Source organism: Limulus polyphemus, unplaced genomic scaffold (assembly GCF_000517525.1).
Source record: "Limulus polyphemus unplaced genomic scaffold, Limulus_polyphemus-2.1.2 Scaffold1498, whole genome shotgun sequence".
Classification (NCBI taxonomy): Eukaryota; Metazoa; Arthropoda; class Merostomata; order Xiphosura; family Limulidae; genus Limulus; species Limulus polyphemus.
This window is the reverse complement of record NW_013667108.1, coordinates 221,217-246,563: the sequence shown is the minus strand read 5'-3', so window position 1 is coordinate 246,563 and position 25,347 is coordinate 221,217. Positions and strand designations below refer to the sequence as shown.

General features: G+C 32.3%; 1 protein-coding gene across 1 annotated transcript in view; it reads right to left on the bottom strand.

The window, feature by feature from the left end:
* LOC106463845 (dynein heavy chain 1, axonemal-like) overlaps nucleotides 1-25,347 on the bottom strand; it is a 233,622-nt gene that overhangs the window by 11,297 nt on the left and 196,978 nt on the right. The window contains 9 exon segments of the mRNA XM_022391464.1: nucleotides 3,429-3,573; nucleotides 4,608-4,738; nucleotides 5,927-6,097; nucleotides 8,420-8,596; nucleotides 9,757-9,936; nucleotides 10,154-10,327; nucleotides 17,559-17,690; nucleotides 18,841-18,996; nucleotides 21,870-22,014. Coding sequence (XP_022247172.1) covers nucleotides 3,429-3,573; nucleotides 4,608-4,738; nucleotides 5,927-6,097; nucleotides 8,420-8,596; nucleotides 9,757-9,936; nucleotides 10,154-10,327; nucleotides 17,559-17,690; nucleotides 18,841-18,996; nucleotides 21,870-22,014 — 1,411 coding nt within the window.

The following is a 25,347-nucleotide window of genomic DNA, read 5'->3' as shown; positions in this document are numbered from 1 at the left end:
AGAAGTGAATACACCAACTAGGAATGATTGACCTCTTGTCCATTCCGAAGGCATTGTTTGAACCAAAATGCAGTCATAGAACGCGCATCTTTGGCATCAAATGGGCCTTCTTTATGACGAAATTCATGTGCTCCAACTTCAACAATCTCTGTGCGATGTGCATGTGTTACAACTGCTGAGCCTGTTGTATCAAACTTAATAACTCCAATATCCCTGTCTGTTAAAATATTTATTAGCTCTATTAGCTTAGCAACACTACTCTGTGGATTTGTTTCTGACAAAGTGGGATCCTCTTGTTTATTAATATTGTAGCTTTCAACAGGGCAGAGAACAGTTTCTTCATTTTTACTTTTTTAAATGAAATAGCATGTTTACAATCTTGCACTTTGACCACTTTGCTTCCATCCAAAGGAACGGATGCTGGCTTACTGGTGTCATCACTTCAAGCAAAGAAAGCTCTCATCAATTTGCTTGACTCCAACATCGAAGCTGCAAATTGTGCACGTCTTTTGCGTCCCTGTGCCCCACTTTCTTTTTTCAACGTAATGGGCTAAAAGAATAAATTAATAAATACTGACTACACTAGGAAAGGAAGCATTATACTTTCCTAAGTTCCTAACCACAAAGTATATTTAAATATACAATTATAGTTGCAACTCATGACTAGTTAGGCACATCTGGACCTGGTTCACTTTAACTGCCATTATTTAGACCAACCCATACTCATGTTAATTAATGTGACCCAACAGTAAGAAAATAAATGCAGATGAGTGTATATGCTGGTAAATCATGCTTATGAGCACCACATAAATTACTGGCAGTTGCTAAATCACATTTAAAAACTCGATAGGTTTAACTACACGAACACTACAGGAGACAAGTCTAAAATTGCTTGAATGAAAATTACACACACTGTGGAGAAGGGTGTAATCATAACATAATATAAGCCTAGAGGCTCAAAGGCTATATTTAATATTAATTAGTGGTGCTAGATTACAGCTCCTAGATTAAGTCGCTAGTACATCTAGATCTAACATTCTTGTTACCTGAATGTCAAAAGGTCATAAAATGTCCTAATCCTTTTACTCAGGTAAATCTTGCATATGTTAACAGCTAGAAACTCATAATCAGGGGTTGCTCAGATATTTGTATAACTTGATATGAATTAGGGGTTAATATTCCCTATAAATAATAAGTGTAATAGTTGGTGACATTTGCAGTGTTGGATTCTGCTACATGCACTTTAACACTTTTGTCTGAATTTGAATGTAATTCAGAATTATCCTTGTTTTTGTTCTGTATAAACATGTTTTACAAAAACCTCCTCTAAACTACAGCACCTAATTAAAGTTACAAAAACATTTCAAGCCTGTCAGTAAGTGTTAAGACTTATACAAGTTTTGTGAATAAGAATTTTGTTTACTTGTTCTTTTCTTTACTGTAGTACATTCCAAGCCAGTCAGTAAGTGATAAGACTTATACAAATTTTGTGAATAAAAATTTTGTTCACTTGTTCTTTTCTTTACTGTAGTGAGTTTGAAATTTAACTCTACAGTGCACTTACTAGTTTTGCAGGTACTTTTTAAAACATATCTGGCAGACATCAAAGTACTTGAATACTTGTAATGTCATTACAGCTGTTTGACAAGTACTTTCTATCCTGCAGGGACACATATACAAATGTATTGTTGCAACAACATTTATATAACTGGATCTACCTTCAGACTAGCAGTTGACAAAATAAAATGTTATTTAATTTTTCAAATTTACTTCAGTATGAGAACCTATATCCTAAGCTCAGAAACTTTTACAGTTACTCAGTTTCCTATATTTACTGCTCATACATCATGAAAAGGTTCCACACTGTGGTTTCAGTAATCATGAATTACCTAACACAGCATACTTATGTTGAAGAAACCTAACAAAACTACATGATTTAGACTTGCCTATCATTAAATTTAATTTTCTACAACTGTAATGTGCAAAGCTCATTACTTGCATAATTAGATGATCTTATAATGTTAACTAATTCATAATATTAACCAAAGAGTTGTAACTACTTTTATTTGTTTTTTGAAATAATCACGGTATTTAAAATAGCTTTTCTCTTATTTATTCATCTTTCAAAGGAAAGCATACAACATTGAACATTATATAGCATTTAAAATTGTTTAATAGTCCATTATTCCGAGCCTTTAACAATTGATTTAGTATTTATAATTTTAGTAAACACAAAAAAATACATACTTAAAATTATGTGAAATGTAAAAGTTAGGTATTCTTAATGTAAAATAAAAATGTCTAAATGATGTTGATAAGACAGTACATATTATAAATATGATACATTTTTCATTCACCTTTACTACAGATAACTTTCACATGTAACAACTTAACCAGATTCATTACAAATTATACTCATCAGCTGCATTTACAGAAGTTTAGTACATTACATTAAAAGAATTTTGAAGCCTCACTACATCATTACAGCCCATGTTACCCATCTTTTCATTCACTATCTAACAACTGTGCATCTCGAAAATAGCCCTGTAGCAGTTTTCACTGCAAAAGGCTCTGTTGTAAGGCTGTTATGTCCAAACCACACCACTCCTCCTTCTATGCTTTCTATAATCCACATAGTTTATAAGGATGATGGTTTCTTAGCACCTGTTCAACAGTACAATCACAAGAAAATCTATTGGTGTTGTTTCCACTGACTTGATCAGCATGTCTTTATATGGAATTGTGTGAATATATGTTTCATTCTTCAGCTGCTTTAGGTATATCATAGTTGAATGGCAGATATAACTGAAAGCTATATCTTGGTGAGCCCATACCCTGTTAATTTCGTTTCTAGACAGAGATCCTTCATGGGTAGGTTGTACACTGGTGTGTACAACAAATGCCACTGATCTTTGTATTTGTGGATTCTCACCTGTTAAAAGATGCTGCACTTTGCTTACTATGGCTGGAGTATAACTCACTGTAGGACTGTTTCTTGATGGGCCTGGTACCCCCAAGTTGATCTATATTCTTTTGCTTTACAATGCCATTAAGTACAAGGAATATCCCAATCTTGGAAATTTGAAATCTCTGATGACCTGAATACTTCATTATGATAAGAGTGCATCAATATTTTGTGTTGGAAAGTGTTGTTACATACCCTTCAAAATGTGATAAATTTCGGTAGCATCACACAACCTAAAATGCCAAACAATGTAAAACATCTAGTTATCATATAGGCTGTTCTATCATGACTTCATATTAGCTATGTTTCGCACGTGACTTATTGATTTGTATGTTCAAAATACTTTTAATATAATGTAATCAACCTCCTATTAGTGTTATCATACTCATGCTGAATAGTTGAAAACAAAGACATATCTTTAAACCTACTGTTTATCATAAAATAGAGAAACATAGTGTTGTACCTTTTCAGCCCAGAGTTTAGGAACTATATTGTTGAACAAACTGTTTGATACATCCTCCAACTGTTCAGACATTACTATTAAGCCTTTTACAGCCTTAAGGAGAGCTTTCAAACTACTGTGGATGACCATAAGAAGCTGGTTATACCTTTACAAAAACACATACATATTACATACAGTAGCAGCTATTTCTATGACTTTGTACAAATTATTTGAGGAGTCTAGTGAAATCCAACTATTTTAGTTTAAAATAATTAGAATTCTAAAGTATCTAGACTATAACAGTAGTAATTTTTTAATACTTAAAAAATGGCTTGTATGAATTGAACTCTAGATTTATTTTGCATTAGAAAATTCAAATTATATATCAGGTTATTGTTTGTAGCTAAGCACAAAGCCACACAAAGGGCTATCTGTACTCTACCCACCACAGGTATCAAAACCCAGTTTCTAGTGGTGTAAGTCATGTCAGGTTAACATATAACAGGTGTATTGTGCAAGGCAAACTTCACAATGCAGTGATAATATGCTATGGCTTTCAATCTTGAAAAAAAATGACAGCATATGATATATACTTATAGAATTGAAAACAATATTAATCAAATAATATGATATTTGAAAGTGAGAGAACACCCACCCCCTTTTTTACACAAGTTATTACACTGATTCAGCATAATTCAGACTCTAATTTTAAGTTTCTGTTTTAAATTTAAATTAATATGTACATCATTTTTTGTGAAATAAAATAGGCATGGCATGGTCTGGTGGTTAGGGTGCTTGACTTGTAATCTGCAGGTCATGGGTTTGAATCTCTGTCACATTATAATCTGATGGTCAATCCCACTATTCATTGGTGAAAGAGTAGTCCTAGATTTGGTAGTGGGTGATGTTGACTAGCTGCCTTCCCTCTAGTCTATCACTGTTAAATTAGAGACAACTAGCACAGATAGCCCTTGTGTAACTCTGTGTGAAATTCAAACCAAACCAAACAGAAATAAAATAAATAGGTATAAAATTTCAAAAATAGAATTAATAAATATAATACCAACATTTATGTGATAGATTTGAATACACCATTCATAATAAGAACCATTGTAATAATTACTATTTATTTATTTATTTATTTCTAATCCCTCCTGAACATATTATGATAAGAATTTGAGAAACTTTCTACCAACTTACCTTGAAACTTCCTGTACTAGAACAGTATTCATTGACTCCTCATGCTTATCTGGATACTTTTCAATGATAGGTTGCAAAGGCAGAGGCTGAGGAACTTGTTTCAAAATGCCAACTGCTGATGATTCTACTACCTATAATACAATTGAATACATTGTAATAACAAAACAAACTCTGTAAGTAGAAAATTTTTCAACTTATAACATAAACCCTTAATATTTGAATATACCTTCAATGCTCGTCCCACAGGTTTTAGAACAGCCTTAACCCCAATGTAATCATTACAAACTTGTAACGCCAATTAATATCACCCCTCCTACAAACAATAATTTTGGTTTTTATTAAGCTTCATTTTTAAACATCATTACAAAATTGTTCTAACTCATCTATTTCCTTCTGGATTTTAAATTTTAGATACAAACTCAAAAGTGTATCCAAAAATAAAATAATACATACAAATATAAATAAATACATCTGGAATTGTTCTTAGCAATTTTTCTGAAACTAATTATTGAATTTTATTACAGCAGGTATTAAACATAGTGTTCAGAATTTCTCAGTGTTTAATACAATGAAGAACATTTGATAAGCAATAGAGACATCAAAAACGAACTAAATCTGCAGCTGTAAACACAAATCCTACAATGTATTTTTTATATTGGAATGAGTACATGTTTAACCAATTCAAACCAATTAACTTTATTAAAACACATGTAATCAGTTATTTAAGAATCTTATAGCAGAGCTTATTGAGGTGCTCATAAACTAGTTGTTTGCAATAAATCATAAGTAAATAAAATTAATGTCATAAAGATATTAGGACAGAAAATACAGAAAAGGAATAAAATACATTATGTCTTACTGCTGTTCACAAGGTTTACTAAAGTATTATACTTAATGCAACATTTAGTGCTCCACCAACCCACATATTTCTTTCTTTCTGTGTAATGTTTACCAAGTTATTTTTCAACACATAGCAACATCACAAATTTCAAAAACATTTATGTTACAAAAATTTGTATTCATCATAAAAAATTAAAATGGATGTACCTTAACAGTTTGATAATAATTTAGAAAAAAATAAAGTGCAAAATGTATTATTAAATACATATGTAGAGTTTCATTAGTTCTTTAAATACATTCATAGAAACTCTAAATACTTAAAATTTATAGGTCTAAATATCTCAAAGTTATCTCATACTATACTTTATATATATAGATATTCTGTTCATTGCATGAGCCCAGCAAGAGTTCATCTCAAAGCATTATATAAAGTTCCTGAAAAAAGTACAACCGTTATTTATAAATGTGTCTTAACCCACCTTTTCCATTGAAATACCACCAGCAGAAGAACTTTTAGGCTGTAATACCAAAAGTGTGTTCAACAGCCTAAAAGATTCATTCCTTGCATAAGTGATGTTGGCATTATCATGCAAGCCAAAAATTTCTGGGCTATCGTTTATTGGAAGAGAGCGGATATATTCTATGAAATCCTGAAGAAAAAATATTTTAACATTAAGTTATTTATATGACAGAATGTTTACTATTATATTTGGAACCTTATACAATTTCTATAAATAAACATTTACCTAAAGTTAGTTCACATATTCAATGTGTGTGTTTCATATAAAGCAGAGTATAGGTAACATATACTCAGTATTACAGATGGGTTTTCACATTATATGCGAATAATTTGCATATTCAATCACCTTGCCTCTGACTATTCCTCATGGTCTCTTTTCTTACAAATCAGTTGAAATGTGGTAATTTGAAGTATAGATAGTGCTTAAAATTGACCACCTTCTCTAAGAGTTACATTACAGGACTTTCTTCTGTGAAGTTCTTCTAATATTTGATTATAAAAGCATGAAAGATATGAAATTACAGTATTTCAAAGAAAGAAATATCTAGTGTTAAACCATATCAAAAAAGCAACGAAGTAGATGATTCCAGCAGGAAAAAACAGGATGCCTCATTGGAGATAGTGAGGAAAGCTAAACAACTTATCATTAGAAATGGCCCAAGAACACAGCAGTCCATTACAGTTTGTAACAGGGGTCTTCTGTGGAACTTTAAGTAAGATATGTATTTCATATGGATTGAAGTCTAACAAAGTGACACAGAAGCCACGTTTGCAAGCTTTTCCCATAGCACATAGTCATATAAAAGACCAACTATATGAGTAGAACCTCACATATGACATATTGGATGAACAACATATCTATTTAAGAGCCTGCAAAAGGTACAGCAATTTCTCATTATCCTGCCAATGATACAGGATTTAAAAGTGGCATAATGTCACAAAAGTTTTTCTAAAATATTTATGTCACTTACAGGTTATACATATAGTAACAATTAGTACTAACTTCCAATTAAAGCAAGATAAACATACAGAAAGTTAAGGAAAATGCCCAAGTGAACTCTGCATAATATCATAGCTAATTTGCTGACACAACTATAATACAAGAAAATATCAACTTGTTTGAACTGAATGTATGAATTCATTGACACAAAGCATCTAGCCACATGTTTAAGTCAACAAGCCAATTCATCTTCTAGATGTAAGTACAAAAAACGAATTCATGTAATATCATATAGACATTCCCCATGGATTTCTATGATTTTGGGAATTCAAACAGGCTTTTGGAGGCTATTGTCTGCACACAGTTGTTAGATTTGGGAAGCATATAAAAAAGTTAGAAGGAAATTTTGACATCATTATATTGTGCAAAAGCCTCCTGCAATTGGAATTGTGCTGCAGAGCAATAGTCCATTAAAAACTACAATGTAATTGGTGGAAAAAGGGGCTGTAAAGCCTAAGCACTGAATCTTGTATTTTTACCATAAATCATGAACACCCCTCTGTAATACATTTCTATAAAACATCACAAGTGCATGATATTCAAAGTATCTGAGTATGCAATTTTACAAGTAAGAATTTTTTGTGTCTTTAAAAGTACGTGCAAATAGTAATGTGGTTTGGTAAAGTAACACTTGAGACCAAATGGTGAGCTATTAAACAACAATAACATGAAACATGAAAATATGTGTTTAGCAGACTCACTTAATTACAAAAGAAAAGAATACACAGAACTTTTAACAAATAAAAACACTTTAATGCTTACAACAAGGATGAAATGAAACTGCAACAATGCATGCGATGACAGAAATCTAAAACAAAGACTAATTTGCATAATTCGCATTTTAAGTTAATTGTCTATCCTGTTGGGGATTTCTTAGAGATATGCTTACTGCACAAATATAAAAGCAAATCTGAAAATTCTGGCTGGCTTTGCTTAGAGTTGAATTACAATCTTTTAACTCTGTATTAGTTCTCAGAATGCCATTTCATTTACAACCTGTTCAATCCAACACCAGCAAGCTAAATACATAATATCTCTATCTACTCAAGTCACTGAAAGACCAGCAAACCCCATCCCCCATGCTAGTTTAGGTAATCATCAATCATAACACCCACATATGAACATATACATAGCTACATACTCCTCAAATCAGATTTACAGTGCATGTTAAAGACCCTAAGTCTATGCTTACAGCTATCAAGGTCAGAAGCATCTTTCCAACTTGAAACTAAATACAAAAAAATAGATTAGAAGTTTTAAAAAATTATCTGAACAAAAATATCTTCAGATTCTATGTTACAGAAGGCAATATTTAATGATATACATTATCAAATTGATTAAATTTCAAAAGCAGAACTCTTATAACTCATTACTGAATTGGCGGTACACCTTCACTAATTTTTGTAATCTTCTTACAAATATAAACACCATTTTGTCAACAAAGATGAATACCTTATGTTCTGCCTCTGGACTTAATGGATGAAAAATTCCTGATTCTGAATATTTGTGATTTGGTGCTAAGACTTCAGGAGTATAGAAATGAGCTAATATATTTGCAATACATCGTCGATCCCAATCATCAGTGACTCTTCCACCATAATTGATTTCACCAGCAGTGTAACTAAGAACCTAAAAAAAAACATTAATATACCAATACCTGAAAGGGACAACAAAGATATCAAAGTATTACAACTTCTTTTGTAAAAAGATTCAACTTACATTTTCAAAGCAAAATATGCTTATTTACACTCAATCTACCCAAAATACAAAAAACACGTATAAGATACATACACTTTTCTCTAAATAAATAAATACATATATATATATATATATTATCTATCTAAATATATATGACTTTGTTTACAAACAGCAAGAAGTTAGAATTATGCAAACTTAAAAGATTACCAAAACTTTAAGTTTCTTATCTGTACAGTATCAGTTGTTTAAGTTAAGTTTTTCTACAATTTTTTCATTCTGAAATGATAGTTACTTTGGATATGAATACAGAATTTTTTAAAATTCAATGGCAAATTTTAGTTTTAAGTTTCAACTGACATTTTGATATTATAGATTTAATTTTTCATGTTAAATGTGTGGAGTGGCAAATGAAAAATGTTTTTGTTTATGTTCTCCTTTGGAACCAAACTTAGCTTTGAGGTTTTTCTTTAGAAGAGAAGAGCTCTGCCTTTCTTTTTGGCTTCAAGAAAATTTTTTGAGGTAGTGAATAAACATATATAAATTCTATGACACTCAAAATACATACAATGGGCTATCTGATATAAGATATTTTACTACTACTGAATTGATACAGTCATCTAACACATCTTGCTTAGACAAAAAACACATATACACTTATAGTATGTGTTCAGTGTATGCATCCTGTAAAGTAACAATGTTGTTTAAAATGAGTACTTTATTTAAAAAATTACAAATTCCTCTACTTTTATCACAAAATTCCTTTAAAGGGTAAAACTATAAATAATTATTTTTCTTTTTTTTTGTTAAACTCAACATAGCTTTTTCTGTATCTTGCAGTAAACTTCATACAAAAAATAATAAAATAAACAACACATTAACATGCCGAGAGCTTAAATTCTTCTCAGTAACAAATAAAACTTAACAGTGACAGCACTGCAAGTAAAGTAGTTTATTATCCTTTTACCTCTGAGCTACACTTTTAATTTTTCAAGTAAATTTGAATGTAAGATATACTTTAGAAATTCAAACTAGAATTAATACACAATATTTCTATATATTGAAGACATATATTTATTCAAAATTTAGCAAACCTTATATGGAACATCATCATATTCAAGTAGAAACATTTGTAACTGGCTAATACACATTTGGAGGTCTCCATCCATAAATTCATAAGGTATATTGAAACCAAGAGAACCAAACTTTCTTCTTTCCAAAGTGATGGCATGGAATAAGCAGAGAGAAAGTAAAAGTGGTTTGAACTGTGAAGTCTGCACAAAAAAGGATCAATAAATAATTCATGAAACACTAAAGAATTTAATATACAAATGGATTTTTTTGCAACTGATTTTAGAAGGAAAGAAAATTCATTAAAACAGCTTTCAGGTTTCAAGAAGTAAAACAACTGACAAGGATACCAGTAACAAGAAATAAGTATATGCTTCTAAATGAGGAATAAGAGGCAATACTAATGACAGACTACTTCACCTTTGATCCACAAGATTCTAAGAAGTTACTGGTCAAACCACCATATATTCTTAACAAATTAGCTTTAATTCCTTGGGGAGGTTCCACAGTCATCTTGGATCCATTTTGCAAGATAGAAACTGGAAATTTGGAGCTAGGCATGCTAGTCAACCAGACACGAAAGTCACGGTGCACCTAAGATAATAATAATAATTTATTCTATGTACATTTTTACAGAAAAGTTTTCAAGCTTCATTCTGTACTAAAACATGACTTTGTAACATGCTTATTAGTTAGTTGCTCAGTTGTTTTAGGTTGAAATTTTAATTTACACCAGTAGGAGTTTCTACAGATTTTATACTTATACAATAAACTAAACATTAATTATATTTTTCCCAGAGAGCATAGTTGTATTGTAACAAACTTGCATACTAATTGCATAGAATAAACATATTTTATTTCAGTATATGCTAATACATATATTTAGACAACTCAAAATACTGAGTTCTTGTATCATACTAAACTGTTCATAATGGACACAAGGTAGTTAGTTTGTGGTCATGAAAAGCATGTATTAGGGTCTTATTGGCCTAACTTCACATCAAAATTATTGAGATTGAGCTCAAGACCAAATTGGCTTGGACTAGTCAAAGCTGTATACTAGTGCCAATGATTCTGTGAGCTAAGAAATATATCTATAAGAGGATGGGACAGCCAACCACAGATTAATATCCAGAGGCTCACATGAGAAGTTGATTTCAGGCAGTGATCAATGCTTCTTAAGGATATACTAGCTATTGATAATTCTGATGATGTTAGCACACAGGATCACATACAAAAGTTGTAATGGTTTTCAAACGAGACCCAAAACTCAAGCACTTTCGAATAGTTCACTATTCTTCTTCAGGAGAATAAAGGGTGATGTTTAATATAGTTAGTCTTGAGAACTAACCATTCATAACCTAGAATTGTTGGTGTCAGGTTTAGTTTGTGCCAAAGAGGTGTGTACAGTACATAAAAGACTTATGTGTGATAATAGTTATAAAGATAAAATAAAATAATGGCAAAAGGTGATGGGAAATAGGGAAAATGATAATGTGACACAATATATAGGAAATAATACCGATATAGAAAAATTAAAGCATGAATAATACTAATAATGTAAAGTAACTTTAATTATGAATTTATTTTTGAAAATCTTTTCAGAGGCATACAAAGGTCAACACTCCTGGGATCGAGATTAATGCCATTTCACGTTACAGTATTTAATAGTGCTATCCCCTAAGCTTCTTTAATTTCCTTCTTTCTGTAACATGTAAAATTTGTCTCTATACCCATCAGTTTAATGTCTTAAAGAGAATGTCCAGGCATATTAAAGTGTTTTGTGACCAGAAGATCTTTGTTTGTTTTGATTGCTGATTTGTGGATATTAAAACGTTCCTGTATAGTTGTTTTAGTTTGACCTACATATTGGAAGTTGCATTTTCAGCATTAGATTAAATAAATAACTTTTTTGTAGAGCAGGTTACAGGTTCAGTGATCTTAAACTGCATGAACTTATAGGTTTGGCATCACTTGCTATTGCAAAGATGACTTCCACCTGGTGTCGACTTAAAGTTGACTTCAGCATGAACTAAGTGTGAATGCAAATTTTATTTTTTCTGAAATAAATGACAGGAACTTCTGTGAAAATGGATTTTAGTCAATCATTAAGTTGAAGGAGGTAAATGTATTTTTTTAGTACTGAGGGTAGGTTTTTAGTTTTGGGCAATAGGTAATAACCATTGGAACATGAGAATAATTTGTTTTAGGTAATTGTTTCAAGGTGGTAATTGTGTCAAGCTGTTGAGTGATAATGTTTTGTTTATAACCTCTTTCAGTCATAGCCTGTTTCAAAGAATTAATGTGATGGTCATAGTTCTTACCGTCAGAGCACATCTTCTTTAATCTAAACACTTGATTGAATGTGATATTGAATTTGGTGTGTAGAAGGTGACAGCTTTGAGTATGTAAGTATAGTAGTATATCCATTGTTCTTTGATTCAAATCAGTATGTAGAACACCATCCTTTAATGTTAGGTTTACATCTAAGAAACTTATTTGAGTCGTGGAGTAATCAAGAGTAAATTTAATAGAATTGTGGAAGGAGTTAGCATGTCTATAAAGGACAGTAATGAACCTTCATCTTCTACCCAAATTAAAAATTTTTTTATCAATGTAGCATCTCCAAAACATTGGTTTATTGTCTGTGCAACTTTCCAATAGTCTCGTCTCTAAGTCTCTCATAAAAATGTTGGCATAATTTGGTGTCATCTTGGTGTCCATAGCTGTGCTTTTTGTTTGAATTATTAAATTCAAAACCATTGTGTAAGTACTAGTTCAGCTAAGTCTGTAATAATTTGGGTGTTGGGTTTGGCTAGTTTTAGCAGAGAAGATTCTAGGGCTATTAGGCCTTCATCATGGGGATTGTTTGTGTAGAGAGGAGGAAGTTTTCTGTTGATATTAATGTTAGAGATCACGTTTAGAAAATTTGTCGTGACTTTAATGTACGATGTCAAAAGTGAGGTGATATCTTTGATGTGGTGATCAACGTAAGCAGATAAGTTTCCAGTAGGCATACCAAATTGTTGAGTTTGTGTACTTCTAATAATGTGTAAAAGCAATCTGGAACTGGGTGTTTAGGTGAAAAGAACTGTAACGATTCACGATTGATATGTTGGTTTTTCTGTAAGCTACACAGCATATCTTCAATAATTTGAACAAATTGTGGTGTGGGGTCCAAATCTACATTTTATAGTGGTTTGTGTCATAAAGTTGTTGGTAAGCCTTGTTGATGTAGTCAGACTTATCTTGAATGACAATGACATCGCCCTTATCAGCTGGTATAATAATAATTTTCTTTTCATGTTTCAGTAAAATTAGAGCAATATGTTCACTATAAGAGAGATTGTTTCATATTTTTGAGACTGAATTCATAGCTTGAATTACTTCATTTTCAACTGCAGTAATAAAATTCTCTAGATGTGATTCCCTGTTGGCTGGGGATAACCATAAGTTTTCTTTAAACTGTCAGTTGAAATCACTTCTTTCAGTAGTTTGATTGTGAAAAAATTCTTGAAGTCTTAATCTATGTGTAAATTCTTGTAGGTTGGAAATGACTTCAAGGCTACCTATGTTTTTATTGGTATGAAAAAAATTAAGACCTTTATTGAGAAATTTGTGTTGAGTTTCAGTTAGTGTTTGAGCGGACAGATTGATGACATTGGAAGTGTTCTTGAGTTTGGGTTGATCGGATGCAAAAGTGAGTAATTTAGTAGAGTCAGAAGTATTAGGTCGTCAAGAAATTAATGTCGTGTTTTGGAATACTTTCATTACCCCCCCCCAAAAAAACGTATGTCACACATAATAGTTAAACGAACCACCTAAATGTCACATTAGAGTAGCCTATATAATGTGTAAAGCTTAATTACTTTAATCCCTTATAATGATGGCACACGATTGGACACATATTCAGCATGTAATGCTGTTTGAATACAAGAAGAGAAACAATGCCTCTGTAGCCACAAAGAATACCAAAGAAGTTCATGAAAATGTTTTGAATGGTCGTAAGTGTCAATGATAGTTCAGCAAATTTCGTTCAGGTGACTTTAGCCTTCAAAACTGTGATGGAAAGGGCCAACATGTTGGAATTGATAATGATGCTCCAAAGATGCTTGTTGAGTCTAACCCAAGGCAACACACTCATTAAATGGTCCTGAAATTGCATGTCTCTCATGAAACAATATGTAAACATCTAAGGAATATGGGAAAGAAGGTGTTTGGGTGCCTCACGAACTCTCCGATGATCACTGTTTCCAACGTGTGAATGTTGCTTCGTCTCTTCTGGCACGTAATGCGTGTGAACCATTTTTGGACAGAATTGGATTCTCTATGTGAATATTAAATGCCAAAAAGAATGGGTCAATTCTAGAAAAAAACTACTTCTGACCCCAATATCTAAACACCATCCGCAGAAAGTGATGCTCTGCATTTGGTGGGACATCGAAGGAGTAATTCATTTCAAACTCCTCAATCCACAGTGATCTGTCAATGGAGAGATCTATAGTCAGCAATTGGAATGTTTAAATAAAGTCCTTCATCAAAAATGCCCTTCACTTGTCAATCAGAAAGGTGTTCTTCTTTTTTCTTCATGACAATGCACATTCACATGTGGCATGTTTGACACAATACAAGATTATTGAGTTGGGTAAGGAAGTTTTCCCCCATCCACCATATTCTCCAGATATGGCACCATCAGATTACCATCTTTTTTATTCACTTCAACTCCATTATAATGGGTTAACATATGCAAATGTGGAAGGTGTTAAAGAGGACATCGACAAGTTTTTTTTCCTTCAAAGCCAAGTGATTTCTTTAATCAGGGCATTAACAACCTGGAAAAGCATCATCAATAAGAATGGAGACTATTTCATTTAATAAATGTTTTGTTTTGATATATAAGCTGTTTAGGTTTTTTTCATCTAAAAAAAAGCGACATTAATTTCTTGACTACCTAACAGAATCTATTTAAGGAGACAGCTCAATGTACATATTTACATTGTTGGAGTTATTAATCATCGGCTCACAGATGGTATTAGTATGAGTTTGTTTAAAGTTAGTATTTTGTTGTGAACAAATATTATGGTTTGGATTGGAGAAACCTTTATCCTTATGTGAAAGATCAAGATGTGTTTTTTATTGGACTTTATCATGATTTTCAAAAGTCTTCTTTGTTTTGTTAATAAATGCATCAAGTTTCTGTTGTTCAGTAGGAAAAATTGTGTTCTCAGATTGTCTACTGTGGATTTGCAAAATTCTTGTGTAAGTGAGGTGGGATGAAGGATTTTCTGCCATTGCAAACAAAACAGTTTGTCATTGGCTCCTATGGTAACTGGTGGATTCAAATTAAGGGATTTAGGTATAGTTTGATTCTGTAAATGCTGTCCTAGCACATCAGCATGGTGCACGTACCTCAGTCATTTTTCATTCAGTTTTCTGAGTAGTTTAAAAGTCTTGCTAGAGTTTAGAACAGACTGCACTTGGGCAGCTGTGTTGAAGGAAGAGCTTATTTCAAGGCTAATACATGGTTTTGCTTTGTGACAGGGAGAAGGTTCAGGGTCTGTTAGGTTTAGAAAGTCATCAGGTTTAGGGCTTTGTGAAAGATTGTTGGGTGAAGGGTGATGTTTTCCTTCAAAGGTTGTAGAAGATTCTGCATATGGAAGAAAAAAAGCCTCAGAAGTTGTGGAATTTGGAAGGTTGTCAAAATAATGGGTTACTAGACAGTTGCTAGGAATAAAAGTGGAAGCTTTAAAATCTCTGTAACTACTGCATTTAGGAGAAAGGGAAGTAATGGCAGAAAAGGGTTTTGTAAGTGTTGAAGTGTGACCTACGGAAGTATCAGAGTTTGTGAATGGGCAAGATTCTTGGGTTGTGTATCAGATTTAGAGCTTAGGAAGAAGTTTTTAGAAACAGAAGTGGAAGCCATAGCTTCTGCATAAGTGTGACATTTAGAAGAATGGACACATCTAATTTCAGGAGAAGCAGTGATAGAAATGGGTTTTGGAATTGTATTGGATGTGTGGCATACAGAGGTACGACAAGGAGTATTTGGTGGATTTAGTTTGGATTGTTCAGTGGTTGTTTGTAGGCAAGGGAGAATATAGTTAGCGATAAAGAATCATAAATTACAGGATATGGAATCAATTCCTTTGAAGAAAAGGTGTAAACCATCTTTTGCTGAGAAATGTGTCCTATTTTCAAGTTTAAAGTTGGTGTTGTAAAGGAAGGATAAGCATGAGTTATGTTGGCAGAGGTCATGTGCAAGGGCATTAAATTTGTCAATTTTCTGGTTTAAAGAATCAGTAGTACAGGTCTGTCGTCTTAGAGATAAATCAGTATATCTATTAACATCATGGTAGATGATGCAAAAGAAACAAATATGAAGATCAGCATGTTGAATCAAAATATGTACTAGTAAGGTTTGTAGGTCATTAAAACAGTCATGAGCTATCGTTCTATGTTGTTTTAGGTTGTTAATTCCAAAGTGAAGAATTAAGTTATTTACAGACTGTGACAGTATAGTTACAGTGTCTAAAAGGTCAAGTATGGTGGCTCCACTAATTGATTTAATTCAAAAATGTTGGTCGTTATTGTAAGAAAGGTGATGATGGAGGAATTTAATAACAGAATCTCCAAAAATGGCAATGTATGGTGAAAGAAAAGGTAAATTACCTTCAGTAAACCAGGGTCCATGAGTGGAATATAAATTCTGATTAAGAAGTTAACACACAGGATCACATACAACAGTTGTAATGGTTTTAAAATGAGACCAATGCAAGAAATGAACAAATTTTCCAATAAAGACAACCAAAAGCAGTTTAAAATCACTAAACCCATAACCTGCTCTAAAAAAACGTTATTTACTTAATCCAATGCTGAAAATGCAACTTCCAATATGTAGGTCAAACTAAAACAACTATACAGGAACGTTTTAATATCCACAAATCAACAATCAAAACAAACAAAGATCTTCCAGTCACAAAACACTTTAATATGCCTGGACATTCTCTTTAAGACATTAAACTGATGGGTATAGAGACAAATTTTACATGTTACAGAAAGAAGGAAATTAATCAAGCTTAGGGGATAGCACTATTAAATACTGTAACGTGAAATGGCATTAATCTCGATCCCAGGAGTGTTGACCTTTGTATGCCTCTGAAAAGATTTTCAAAAATAAATTCATAATTAAAGTTACTTTACATTATTAGTATTATTCATGCTTTAATTTCTGGTAATATAATATACTATTGGTATTAATTTCTATAAATTTTTCACATTATCATTTTCCCTATTTCCCACCACCTTTTGCCATTATTTTATTTTATCTTTATAACTATTATCACACTTAAGTCTTTTATGTACTGTACACACCTCTTTGGCACAAACTAAACCTGACAACAACAGCTCTAGGTTATGATTGGCCAGTTCTCAAGACTAACACATATTGAACATCTGTGCCTATATATATTTCATTACACTCATTAAACATAAACCTTTATTCTCCTGAAGAAGAATAGTGAACTATTCAAAAGCGCTCGAGTTTTGGGTCTTGTTTGAAAACCAATACCAGCTATTGACAAAACCTTCTTTATTATTTGTTTTCTGATCAATTTAAAAGCTTGTCCACATACTTAAAATATCCCATTTTTAGCATCATTCATTTCCATACTATGGAAATGTGAGTACAAACTGTATTCTAAAAACAGGAAATGGAAAGTAGAAATATCAATTGGTTACTAGAAAACTATTATAGTAATCTTGGAAAATGGTCCTTAGCAAATTTGAGTTTTGATTATATATTTAGATTATATCTTTGAATATTAACTTTATTTTGGTCTATGTGTTCTATAAGTCTCTCAAGAGTTGGCATCCAGCTTGGAGCAAGATGGCAGTTCTGGAAGAATACCCAATACCCTTTTTCTGATGCATTTTGGAATAAAGCCTCAGCTCTGGGTCCCTGTAAAAAATAGAGTAATCTATTATATTCAAATGCCACTTGCAATCATAATGGAATATGTTTATGAACTCCTTATCTCATTTTAATAGATACTATTCAGTTATTAGCATTTGGTTAAAATTCACTTGGTTTAATACATTTCAGTATTGCATTTTTTGACTAAAACAACAAATTGATTGTTAGAAGTGTTGTTTAAAAGCTGGAAACCACATTGTAGTATACCAATTGATAAAATTATTTCTCTGAAAAAAAAAAAAGTACCACATGAATTTCTTAGAGTGCAAACAGAACAGTGAATGTAATGAAAAAAAATGAAAATCCTAAAAATCAGAAGTTCTCATCTACACATATGAGAGATAATGACACAAAATATTAAAATGATTTCAAACACACAAAATACCACAAAACGTTGTTTAATTAAGATTTTGAATTTTCAAATTACCACATATGAATCCTCTTAGAAGGTGAGATGTGAAAATACTTTCTTAATCTAAATACTCAATATACATATTGAACAAAAATATTTGCTTTAACTATTTTAAAAACTATATATACATAATTTCATAAAAAAAACATTTCAATGTAAAAATAGGAAATTAAGATAACTATGAATAAATTTGCATAGTTCATTAATATGAAATACAATTCAAAAAGTCAGGCAGAGCTAGACAATCACTTATTACTGTATGATATTTTACATTTGAGCCATGGCAATGAACATAATTGGAAAATATAGTCAATAATTATCAAAGCTGGAATAAAATAAGAGAAACAAACCACGAAACACTGCTACCTGACTTTCAACTGAAGATACAATGCTCAAATTTATTTTTTAATAAACAGCGTGATCAGGGCTACCGAGAGCTATTATGGGCCCCAAGGAAGAATTGGTATGTGCCCCACCTCCAAATAATAATAAGGCCATGTACGTGCATAAGTGATTAAAAGCGTGATTAATATTTACTTAAACGTTTTGTTTTGAATTTCATATACTTTTTTTTTGCTGCTCTTATGGGCCTCTGGTGACCAGTAGAGTGTGGGAAATATCCCTGTCCACCCCATATTTTCAGTGGGTCTGAGCATGATAAGTGAGATGCAGATGGATGATATGCACAGCGATTTTTTACCTCTAGAAAAATATTATTTTTACCTGGCCCTGTCCAAGAGAGATGGAGCTGAGTTTCTTAATAAACTTCTCTGCAGCAAACTTGTGAAGACTAGCAGCTGGATCAGTACCTTGTGATAGGATAAATATCAGAGGAGTAGATGGAGATGAATCTTGAAACACTTGGCTTAAATCTGTAGTCTGAGAAGAAAATGATCTGGTTAATTACTGAATAACAATATTGTTTAGCATTTTTTAAAATATATCAAATTTGTACAAAAAATGTTTATTGAATTAATATGTTATTCTGATAACAATCTATCAGTTTTCTTTTAAAATGTCTTTATGATCTATTCTTTTTAAAAAAATACTCTTCCAAAAACAAATAAAAATATTGTTATATATGGATTATATCCATATTAGAATGTTCCCAAAAACCTCATTCTCTATTTCTTTGACTGAAGGACAACTGAAGACACAAAATTGTTGAGCCCCATGAAAAAAAACCCAAAAAACAATGGTTATTTTTCATGTAGACTTGTGAAGCAAAGAGCAAAAACACTTTTAAACTAAACTATAAAATATTAATCAGATTCAGAAACTTTAGGTTATTTTGATGAATTTCGAACTTACTTAAAATACATCAACAGTTAGTATGTTTAATAAGGTCTATGACAAGCATTACATTCAATTTCCTTACTAGGCTACACTCATTATATTAATTTACATTAAACTTATTAACAAGTTATTAACCATCTGTTTATGAGCTCAGTCAGATTCATTAACCCAGTATCTAAGGTGCTATACATACTAATGTTTAGTTCAACTTTAAATATATTACATGTATTTCCTAAAATTTGGCATGCTTTAATAAAAATTACAAGTCTGTTGGAAAGTATTCTTACTAAAAATTTGTCAGTTAGTTTCCAAAACCTTTAGAGTTAGTCTGATTGAAAGGTGATTTTCATAGTATGAATAAAAATATCCCTTTCCATATAACTTATAACCCTATAACTTGAGTGCTTTCAAACTGGAATTCCCCTGAAGAAGAAAGGTCGACCTTTCGAAAGTACTCGGGTTATAGGGTTTTTATTCATTTCTATGAAGACTACTTGAACCTACATGTTTTTATAACATCATGAAAATACTAAGTTGAAAAACATTTAACAAAATGTAATACCATTTTTTACACTGCAATGACTGCAGTATTTGTCAGAAAGTATCAAGTTGGTAATCTTAAAAGTTTCATCTCCCAACTTTTTCACATTTGTTTTCTTTTAATTTTATGGTTTTATTACTGTGCTTTGCAGATATTCTCACATCAAATGCAATAAATGACAGTGGGAGCACATTAGCTACTTACCGTATAGCTAATGTAAATAACATATGATTTCAGTATGTCAAGTTATATACATGTTTATGAAGTTTTAGACATTTTATTTTACAGAAATTCTGTCAGGCTAAGCTGAGTAGTTTCTAATATTTACATTTTAGTGACATTTGTTAAAAATATATTAAAAATAAATAATATCACAAAAAAAGTATTGTACTTACTTCATACTCATTTGCACTCAAGTAAAAGTTTAAGTCCCACAAATTTGGGTGTTCAAAAAAAATCATGTGCATTTCAGATACGCATTTTTGAATAAAAAAATACATCAGCCACTAAAACAGAATCTTAAAATCACTATAATTTATCCAGCTTTTCAAGTAAGATATAAATAGGTTTAAAAAATTCTTTAAGCATTGAAAGGAGTAAAATATGATTACCACAAACCAAACAATTCTGCTTATGGTTTATAGTGAAAAACTAAATAATGACCTATAAAACTTATGTAGAGAAGAACCTACCTTTATATTAGTTACTGGCAAATAACCCGTCAAAAATGACAGGGCAAGTACTACCACTCCCACCCCATAATATACCCTAACCTCACATTTCATAGCTAACTGAAGTAAATAAATTTTGCGAAATCAAGCTTGACCAACAAAGAATCAGAAAAGTGCAGTCAAAAATTGGTAAATTCCTTTGTGAGCCAACATGGCATATTCAGAGAATAATTATTCCTAAAAATCAGTTAGATTAACAACTCCTAATATATAGAAAAGCAAGTGCAGTTTGATAACACTAGGTTACAACAATATCTTTTGTGTCATGTCACTTAATAAAAAAAGTATAACCTAATATTGTTGTTAGTCTATGTGCTGAAAGTATAAAATGAAATGTATAAACAACACTGGAAAAATATTTGTTGATTTCTTAATTTAGAATCTCCATTGATTAAAGAGGTTTGTTTTTTTATTAAAAACATTGGTGACATATCAGAAAATATCTTAATTTAGAAATGATTGAAGTTTAAAATTGAATCAATATTTTTACTTTCATGATAAATTTTATGCACTTGGCTCTAGGTTAGATGATCCCACACTACAAATTTACTTTAGGCTTATTATACCAACACTCACTACACTTATAAGGTTTCATGGCATCCCCCTCACAGCCCTCTTGCACTCCTGTCACTAAAATTGTAAGGGGCAAACAGTAATCGAACTACTCTATCTGGATAAATGCATTTAGGCCTTTATTACTCCTCCTATTTTGAGAAATCAAGTGTGATGTGACACATACTGGCTTTTATATAAGTTAGACAAACATATCCATCAGCTATGTAAAGTTGATTAGTAAACAATCTCAAAAGTCAGAGGTAGAGGGAAAGGGCTTCTCTGGTGGGTTTGACACATAGATAACTTAACAAATTAAGAAGGTAGAAGGTTCAAGTTTTATATTCTTGCTTGTAATTATGTATAATTTGTGTTTCTAACCAGTTGGAAATATTTCTTTTTGAAATCAAAGAGCTAAAAACTTATGTAACATAATTTTTGAATTTTTAACTATGTTTTTATTCCAAGTTTATAAACATAAATTTATTAACAAAGTTGTTCAATTAGATTTTGAATTTTACACTGTAAAAGGACATGACTGTGCAAAAGAGCCTGGCTCAGATTTAAAGGGTACAAATATTTTAAATGTTTCTAATTTTTAAACAAAATTACTTAAATAGTTAATAACTTACCTGAGGCTCAATAAACTCCCGACCCAAATTTTTGATAATGAAGTCTTGTATAGCTTCAGTAATGGCATCTGCTCGTATACACCTAAGTAACAGTAGTTTCTGAAAACTATCCAAACTTCTTTTCCATGGTTCTGGAAGATCTTCACTGTTATAAAAAATAAGTCATGGAATTCTAGTTATAAATATGAGATTTGCTTTCCCAAAAAACTTTAATTTTCATATAATGGATTTATCACAAAAGCAATTTTCCACATTTAAAACCATCTAGCCTTTAAGTATTGGCCCGGCATGGCCAGATGGTTAGGGAGCTTGACTCACAATCTGAGGGTCGCGGGTTCGAATCCTCATCCCATCAAACATGCTCGCCCTTTCAGTCATTGGGGCATTATAAAGTGATGGTCAATCCCACTATTCGTTGGTAAAAGAGTAGCCCAAGAGTTGGCAGTGGGTGGTGATGACTAGCTGCCTTCCCTCTAGTCTTTCACTGCTAAATTAGGGACGGCTAGCGCAGATAGTACTTCTGTACGCGAAAATTCAAAAGAAACAAACCTTTAAGTATTAAGCTTTGGTTTAAGTAACCTATCATTCTTAAACTTGGACTGAAAGTAAACTCTCACCCTAATGTTTGACTGAAAGTGATCACCCCACCTTATGTTCAGACTTAGAGTAACTTATCCCTAAGTTTTTAATATAAGTCATTTCTATTACTGGGCTCAGACTGAAACTAACCTTCAATTCCTAAACACACACAGAAAGGGACCACATACTCCTAGCCATGGACTGAAAGTAATTCTGGACCTCTAAACTAATACTGGAAGTAATCTATAATTTAGAAGCCAATAATAATAAAAAAAACTAATTTAAAACCATAAGTTTGAACAGAAAAATCAAGCTTGAACTGAAAGCAATTTACTAATCATTATGCTATTGACAGAATGTAAACTCAAAACTTTAAGCTTGAACTGAAATCAGCTTTCCAACCCTAACAATGAAGTGAAAGTAACTGCCCAATACTACAGGTAAGCTTGAAATGAAAGAAACCTTTTACTCTAGGCTTTAAGTGAAAGTAATTTATCTCTGAGTATGATGCATAACAAAATTTAATCTCTGTCTGATTCAAATCTTCATATAATACTCATGTAATACGCAAGCATATATACATATATAAGTGTGTGTATTTTTCTACCACTTTATTCTAATATAGAATTTTTTGCAATCTGTCAGTTATTCAGGCATATGTACACTCTTAACATAATATATGGTCTACCCATGGTGGGAATAGCTGTAAAGTTGCACACTATGTATGAATGAGGCCAGTAGTTTTCTCCAATGGTAGGTCAGGTGATATCTTGAGGTTACAATCTTTCTTATTTTCAACTTGGAATGACCAATCACATGAGTAGTGCTATTCATTATGGGCAAGTCTAACAATACCATTTTAACTTGGTAATGTGAGGTTTATTCAACCTGGAAAAAGATTTCAACAAAGACAGTCTGGAGAGAAAATAGTCTATATCCAATAAAAGTGACCATCTATCATATCAAGCAAGTACACAAACTATGTTTGTGTTTGAATACAGATTGTTCATTTCATTTTGATACAACTGTGTCTAATTTATTTATTTCTCACAAACTCACTTAAATAATTGAGATAACTCAGAATTATTTTCTAATAGATATCTTGGTTGAATCTCCTTTTTTATGTAGATCTATCTTATTGCTCTCATGGAAATTGGCTTGGCCTTAAAAACCACAGAATGGGCAAAAAAAGAAAAGAAAATTTGAGTCTTATTTTATAAAAACTTCATTCTTCAGAAAATAGAATTTTCCACAACTTGAAGGATAATGAAGGGAGTTGTTAGGTCTAGTAGAAGTCCTCTCTTGTACATTGGAGTTTTGCCAATGCTACAAAGGTCTCTAACTTCTTTCTCATTAATTCAATGATTCATGAAAGAGGGTTACTGATGCCTGGTGTATCCAGAATGACTGTTCATGCTCTCTTCCTGAGAATCAATCTCAGTAATGATAGTTTGGTAACTTGTGAGTTTTGGACAGAGTGGGTTGATCTGTAAAGAAATCCCAGGCTTTAACCAGCCATAGTAACCTAACCCCAACTCTGGTTGAAGCCATTTGATAATTGTTAGGATAGATTGGAGGTATCATTGGTAGATGAAGTCTGCCAACAGGTGGTGTTCCACCTGCTGGTGAGCCAGCAGGTGTAACATGGTGTTAATGGTGAATCGTGGGCCAGTAGTGAGCCATTATGAGATTGGAATTTCCTGCCATGGGAATGCAACAAGCCTTTTATTTCCCCTCCATTGGAATTGGCTGATTCCAATGCATCTCTCATGCAAATCATCATGCATCAACCCTTGATCAATAAGAGTGCAACAAACTCTCAGAATGCATGTGACTCCCTCTATTCAATTCTACTGAACTGTCACTTTGAGTTTGGGCAGAAGATTGAAGCACTGGTTTTCAGTGGGGAGGAAGGGTGAGGGGAGGTAAGTACTTATCAGAAATATATTTTCAGTATACGAAAATTATAACTTCCGATACGGTACATTACCTCCTTTCACATAAGTAGATAGAATCCCACATTGAATAGGTGGAAGGACCAGTGCAGGGGGAAAGAAAGAAGAATCCTTTGAAAGGATCTGAAGGACACTCCCTAAGAGAAGATAGTCAGATTCTAAGATCTGATGTGGGGGACTGCACCACTTCTGAACCAGGTATACTATTTGCCCATCGTAGAAAGATGTCGCACATACGGGAGAGAACTTAGGTTGGATAGTGATCTGAACCATACAATATTTATACAACTCTATCTCATAAATTATAAAAGTGGCTAAATTAAAAGCATGTGTCCTAGGTGTAGAGTGGCTATGGCACGACAGTCCATACACAGCAAGTCAACTACATCCAAAACTCATGCCACTGGAAACCAACACCCATGCAGGGGTAGGATGAGGATCATACCTTTAATAATTCAACTACAATCCAAAAACCAGGCCATTGGGAACTGACATCCATGTGGGGGTGGAAAAAAGGATCATACCATCCTCACCTCAATTTCATGAGGCTGGAGGGAATCAAGAACTTTCAGATCCATGAATAGGGCACATCTTAATATAAGAAATTTATAGATTGATCCATGAACCCGACATCTGGTATCAAAAAGATGTTTGCACAATGTAAACCATCTCTCTCAAAAGTGAAATTAACTGGAACTGCCTCAAGTACATTAAAATTTTTGGAATAATAAGCATTGAGGGATAGCAGAAGGGGAAGAACCCTAATAATCTTCAAGTTCCTCAACAGTGACCCACAACATGGATGGAGTGACAAGAATATAATTGAAGGAGGAATATAGACATCTGTAATACATGTGTGAGGATTTATGTTGATTGGTTCAACTCTAAATCCTAAACCCAGCTACTGAGAACCAACATACACATGGGGAAAGGATCCCAATTGA